This window comes from Pyrus communis, chromosome 11 (genome assembly GCF_963583255.1).
Source record: "Pyrus communis chromosome 11, drPyrComm1.1, whole genome shotgun sequence".
NCBI lineage: Eukaryota > Viridiplantae > Streptophyta > Magnoliopsida > Rosales > Rosaceae > Pyrus > Pyrus communis.
Window position 1 is genome coordinate 9,736,565 of NC_084813.1, and position 6,593 is coordinate 9,743,157.

At 34.2% G+C, this 6,593-nt stretch overlaps 1 protein-coding gene across 1 annotated transcript; it reads right to left on the bottom strand.

The window, feature by feature from the left end:
• Nucleotides 1-806: 806 nt before the first annotated feature.
• LOC137708987 (uncharacterized) lies at nucleotides 807-4,462 on the bottom strand. Its single transcript, XM_068448137.1, has 5 exons — nucleotides 3,689-4,462; nucleotides 2,196-3,385; nucleotides 1,796-2,104; nucleotides 1,602-1,707; nucleotides 807-1,499 (listed from the first exon to the last, which is right to left on the bottom strand). Exons 1-5 carry the CDS (start codon nucleotides 4,460-4,462, stop codon nucleotides 807-809), a joined length of 3,072 nt encoding a protein of 1,023 aa, XP_068304238.1.
• Between the last annotated feature and the right edge of the window lie 2,131 nt (nucleotides 4,463-6,593).

Consider the following 6,593-nt stretch of genomic DNA (forward strand, 5'->3'; position numbering starts at 1 on the left):
CGTACAATACTAGCATGCCTTAAATGATATTATTCACAACATTCGTAAAGTTCATGTCATAATACTTGCACATAATCTAGCATTCACGGCATCACTTTTGTGCAAGTTATTAAATAAAAATATTTACGGCGTAAACATTGTGTGTCGTATTTAACAATTTACACGACGTACTTTCCTTCTCTTTTAAGGCATCGTGTTATGTTGTAAAGTGAATTTTATATATATTTAGGTCCCTACCTTTTATGGCACGAATCATCCATTCTGCCAAAACTCACATCGACACCTAAATCTTCCACTCCCAGACACATGAGACAGCCGTTTTTCTCCTAATGTACCTTGCGTCAAAATAAGATTAGGGGTAATACATATGATTGACAACAAGTACCTTGCGTCGAAATAGTCTCATATTGCGTCGAAATAGGCTAGGGTTGCGTCGGTTAAAACCGACGCCAAGTCTGACACACATGTCGTATTGCATCGAAATAGGCTACGATTGCGTCGGTTAAAACCGACGCCAAGGCTGACACACATGTCGTATTGCGTCGAAATAGGCTAGGGTTGCGTCGGTTAAAACCGACGCCAAGTCTGACACATCATATTGCGTCGGTTAAAAGCGACAGAAACCAAGGAAAAAAAAAAAAAAAAAAAAGAATAAAACAAAGTCTAATTAGATGAACATAATAAAACAGAATAATAAAAAAAAAAAACAGAATAAAACAAAGCCAAAAGGATTATATGTTATGATACGATATCATAGCATACAAAATAAAACAAAGTCTAATTAATACAAAAAATAATTAATATATTTATTCCCTGTCATCATCTGTTAGCTCTTCGTCGGTATTGGCATGATTAACGAACCCGGTAGGCAACGCTAATGATTCAAGAAAGGGAGTCTCTTCCACGCCAACCCTTGTATGGAAATTTTCATTATCAAGAATTCGATCATCCAAGTTCGGCGTGGCATAATCATCAATAGCATCACTATCCTCTAATACGTCAAATAAATCTCTTGGCTGAGTTCGAACAACTACGTGCCAATCTTTTTCAATCGTGTCCTCCACGTAAAATGCCTGTAATGCTTGTGATGCTAGTATGAAAGGATCCTCTTTAAATCCCAATTGATTGAAATTCACCATAGTAAATCCATATTGATCAGTCTTCATTCCTCGTGGACTTTCACTATTAACCCATTCGCACTTAAATAACATCACAGCTCGACCCCTATCTCCTGCTTCAGTAGGACCGCAATATTTGACCTCGAACATATCTACAACTCTGCCATAGCAATTTACTTGCCCAATTGCTCCAGGAACATTTGCAGGTACAAAGACACCACAATTTTGATTCTTATGCTTATCATCCACAGATTTTATACGAAATCTAAATCCATGAACAATGTGACTTTTGTATCTACTCACAACCCTACTAGGATAATTAGCTAGCCAATGCAAGTCTTGAGATATCAATGTGTCATTAGCATCATATCTTGAATTCATCTGTAATAAGTATGAAGATAAAAATTGACAGAATAACTATAAACATGTTATAATTAAAATGCAAAACAATAAATAAATAATATGATTGTTATATCAACTCACATGTTGCTTGAACCATTCTGGAAATTCTTTCTTGCTTAGCTCCTTAATTTGTCGCATAGTTAACCTTTCTCGACGATGTTTAGTTTTCAAGAATTCTTCATGTTGCCTACACAATTATGTCCAATTTAGATAATTATTTTTTCAAAGTTAAGAAAACCAATAAAACATTAAGACGTATGATTAAACGTTCTTACCTTCTAAATGGGCTAACTTCATCACAATTATATAGAATGTATCTATGGCACTGATCAAGAACATTTAGATCGAGCTCCACATTTTCTCCTGAACCCATATAACATCCTTTCGAGTCAAAAATTGATAACCCACCAGATACTCCACGTCCAATACCATCTTCATTTCGGCCTCTACGGGTACGACGAGACTCAACGTCTGTAAGATACATGGAACAAAATGACAAGCACTCATCCACCAAATATGCTTCAGCAATAGAACCTTCAGGACGACCCTTATTACGAACATAGCGCTTCAATGTTTGCAAATACCTACAATTATAAAACGAAATACAAATTATTATAATTATTAATTAAAGTTAAGACTACAATTGTAAAAAAATTATAAAAATTTATTCATTACCGTTTAATTGGATACATCCATCTATATTGAACAGGCCCTGCAAGAGCTGCTTCATCTGCCAAGTGAACTGGGAGGTGCACCATTATATCAAAAAATGCAGGAGGGAATATTTTCTCAAGTTGACATAATGTCAAGGCAATTCTTGATTTCAGTTGCTTAAATCCTTCCTCAGACTCCTTCTTACTACATAACTGTCTGAAAATTGCACTCAACTCTAATAAAACCATAGTAACAGCTTTAGGCAAAACCGGGCGTATTGCAAGCGGGAGTAACTGCTGCATTAAAACATGGCAATCATGACTTTTCAACCCATGTATTTTTCGTTCATTCACGTGCACACATCGCGACAGATTTGATGAATATCCATCTGGGACCCGAATAGTAGACAATACTTTACAAAACGCAGTTTTTTCTTCTCTTTTCAATGTGAACAATGCTGGAGGTCGAAATGTTCTATTTCCTTCTCTACGTGGGTGTTGACTATGTCTTATGTTCAAGAATTCAAGATCTGCACGTGCCGCCAATCCATCTTTAGACTTTTCTATATCTAGCAATGTTCCCACCACACTGTCACATATATTCTTCTCGATATGCATAACATCAAGATTGTGTCTAATCAACAGATGCCTCCAATAAGGTAGTTCATAAAAAATCGATTTCTTCTTCCACTGACTGTTACTACTTGTATTGCTCGAAGCTCTTCTTCTGTGTTGGCCAACTGAAGCATCTTTGTTTGGTTTTCCAAAAGTAAATCTCAATGTAGAAAGTTCTTCGAGACATTGTAAACCAGTCCACTGCCTTGGTGCACTACGATGCTCTCGACGACCATTAAAAGTGATGGTTTGCCTTCGAAACCTATGATTATCTTCAAGAAAACGTCGATGCCCCATATAACAAATCTTGCTACTCGCTGGCAAGTAAATAGATTCTTTATCATGCATGCAATGTGGACAAGCTTTATAGCCATGTGTACTCCATCCTGACAACATTCCATAAGCCGGAAAATCACTTATAGTCCATAACACGGCAGCCTTCATCGTAAAACTTTGGTTGGAACACGCATCATAAGTGGGAATGCCCACCTCCCACAACTCATTCAGCTCGTCAATCAATGGACGCATGTATACATCAATCTCTTTACCAGGACTGCGCGGTCCTGGTATTAACAAAGACAATAACAAATTTGGTTGCTTCATGCACATCCAAGGTGGCAAATTATAAACAGAAAGCACCACAGGCCATGTGCTATGATCATTCCTCATTTTCCCAAAAGGATTAAATCCATCACTGGCCAACCCTAATCGGACATTTCAAATTTCTGACGCAAAATCCGGATATAAATTATCCAAATGCTTCCATGCGGGAGAATCTGAAGGATGTCTCATAAACTCATCCTTAGGACATTCAGTTGCATGCCATCTCATATGTTCAGCCATATGCTTCGACATAAAAAATCGTTGCAATCGTGGTTTTAAAGGAAAATACCACATAACCTTAGCTGCGACCTTTTTCCTCGAGCTATCCTCTGCATTGGTAATTTTATATCTTGATTTACCACAAACTGAGCACACGGTCAAATCTGAAGTATCTTTCCAATAGATCATGCAATCATTGGGACATGCATCAATTTTCACATACGACAGCCCCAAGTCATTTATAAGTTTTTTGGCCTTATAACAGGATTCAGGCAAACAATCCCCTTCAGGCAACATTCTTTTAATTAACTCCAGTAAAGTGGTGAAGATCTCGTCAGGCATTCCCGCTAAACACTTGATCTGATACAATCTTACAACTGCTTCCAATTTCTTAAACTCCTTACAACCTGGCCACAAATCTTGATCTGCCTCTTCAAGCAACTTAAAAAAAGTTTGCACCTCTTCTGGACGCCCTTCCCCAATAGGGGGTTCAGTAGATGGCCCAACACCTTCTTCTGTTAATGGTTGGACAAATACATCATTAAGAAAATCATGCATGCCAATCACCTCATCTCCTGTTTCTTCTTCTCCAATTCCCACATTTTGCTCTCCAATGTTTTGCTCGCCATGATGTCGCCAACAAGCGTTTTTATAATCTTTATCCATATCATACAATATGAGATGTTCAACAATGGTGTTCCTAACAAAAGTATATCGATTACAACATCTTTTGCAAGGACATCTAAACTTATCAGGACCAACACCATTTGCAACTGCTTGATCCAAAAACAAATTAATTCCAGTTGTATACGCTTCAAAATTGCGGGGTATTGTCAACCAACTATTGTCCATATTTTACCACTTTACGAAGGTAAAATATTACGTTGACACTAAGATGCCTACAATCTTTCAATCCCTATCATGTAGGCATAACTATCAAAATTTTCAATTTCTATCTTTCACCCCTCGAATTCTATCACGATTGCAATCTTTTAATTTTCAACACCTATTATAGTAAAAACAAATTAAAATAACAACAAAAAGTTATCAAAATTATGCTCATCTAATCCATTCTAATAAATAACAACCAAAAGTTATCAAACTTATCAAAATAACAACAAATTCAAATAACAATTAGAGTGCAAAAAAAATTAATTAATATATTCTTATATTCCTAAATATTATAAGTTTAGGTTATATTCTTATATGAAAGGATATTCTTATATTATAAGTTTAGGTTATATTCTTATGAAGGGTTATATTCTTATATTCTTATATTCCTAAATATTATAAGTTTAGGTTATATTCTTATGAAGGGTTATATTCTTATATTCCTAAATATTATAAGTATAGGTTATATTCTTATTAGAGTGCAAAAAAAAAAAAAAAAAATTAACATAATATATTCTTATATTACTCAATATTATAAGTTTATGTTATATTTAATATTGTTAATTTAACATAAATGCTTATAAATATTATTCATTCCATTTTCTCATAACAATTCAAATTATGTTCATCTAATCCATTCTAGTAAATAACAACAAAAAATTATCAAAATAACAACAAATTAAAAGAACAATTAGAGTGCAAAAAAAAATAAATTAACATAATATATTCTCTCAATATTATAAGTTTATGTTATATTTAATATTGTTAATTTAACATAAATGCTTATAAATATTATTCATTCCATTTTCTCATAACAATTCAAATTATGTTCATCTAATCCATTCTAGTAAATAACAACAAAAAATTATCAAAATAACAACAAATTAAAATAACAATTAGAGTGACAAAATTAATTAATTCGACTAAATTTTTATTAATTTAACAAAAATAGTAGAATTTTATCTAAGTGCTTAAATTATAATTTCTAAATAAATAAACTTGTGTATTATACAATTTAAAAATTAAAGAAGTTAGTGATACATACCTGATTTGTTGAAGAATTTCGACGTCAACAATTCTTTATGTACTCAACCAACTCAAATAAATTTCCTACAAAAATAAATTGTAACTAAAAATTAAACATAAGAGGAGAAAATAAAATTATTATAAGCAAGAAAAACTTACTGTTGTGAAGAGGAACAAATGAAGTTTGAAAACCAAAGGAGAAAGCTGAAAGAGAGAGACACGGGAGACTTTGTAAAAATTGGAAGAACGAACAAGAGTGCAAGAGAAGAAAAAGAAAACACGGGGGAGAGGATATAAAGACCATCAATGTGTCGCTTACAAGCGACATTGGTTTTCAAAATATATGTCGCTCAAAACCGACGCAGGATTTAAAATATTAAAAACAATAGTTAGTGTCGCCTAGAAGCGACACCCATAGTTTATGTCGCTTAAAAGCGACACTGTTTTATTTAAAGCGACGCCAGTACTTAAAAATATTAAAATATATGTCGGTTATAAGCGACACTAAATTTTTACGTCGGTTTAAAAGCGACAGAGAAATTTTATGGCGCTTATAAGTGACAGTAAATACGACGTCATCTTCAGTGAGTGTCGCAAATCTCTTTTTCGCCACTATATAATATTAAACCGACGCAACAACTGACACTATTAGGTCCTTTTGTAGTAGTGTTTTACAACTGCTAAGGCGTATCATGTTCCTGAATTTATTCGTCTTATGGCTGAAATATATAAAGTTGATTATGAGGTGGGTAATTATCTCCATTCAGCTGGATATGAAACGTGGACGCGTGCCTACTTTGATGGAACAACATCATGACAACAAATATTGTTGAATGTCTCAATGCAATCACTAGAGATGCTTGTAAACTATCTGTAGGATTTATACACCCAATATGGGTTGTGTTATAGATATGTGGTACTTGTCCCACATTGACCATTTCCCTTTCTCTCTTCCCTCCTAGCCACTATATAAAGAGGGCTTTGGGAAAGGAGAAAATACACCAACAAAAACAATTCTCTTAGCTCTAAAGGGGAAATATAATGCTCTCCACTCTCAGTAATCTTC

What these genes read in the sequence shown, in the direction of transcription:
- LOC137708987 (XM_068448137.1), bottom strand. Translation starts at nt 4,462, where the DNA reads ATGGACAATAGTTGGTTGACAATACCCCGCAATTTTGAAGCGTATACA. An exon ending in GGAAAAAGGTCGCAGCTAAG is followed by an intron (nt 3,386 to 3,688) that starts GTTATGTGGTAT and finishes ATGTGCATGAAG; the next exon opens with CAACCAAATTTGTTATTGTC. An exon ending in GAAGTTAGCCCATTTAGAAG is followed by an intron (nt 1,708 to 1,795) that starts GTAAGAACGTTT and finishes ATAATTGTGTAG; the next exon opens with GCAACATGAAGAATTCTTGA.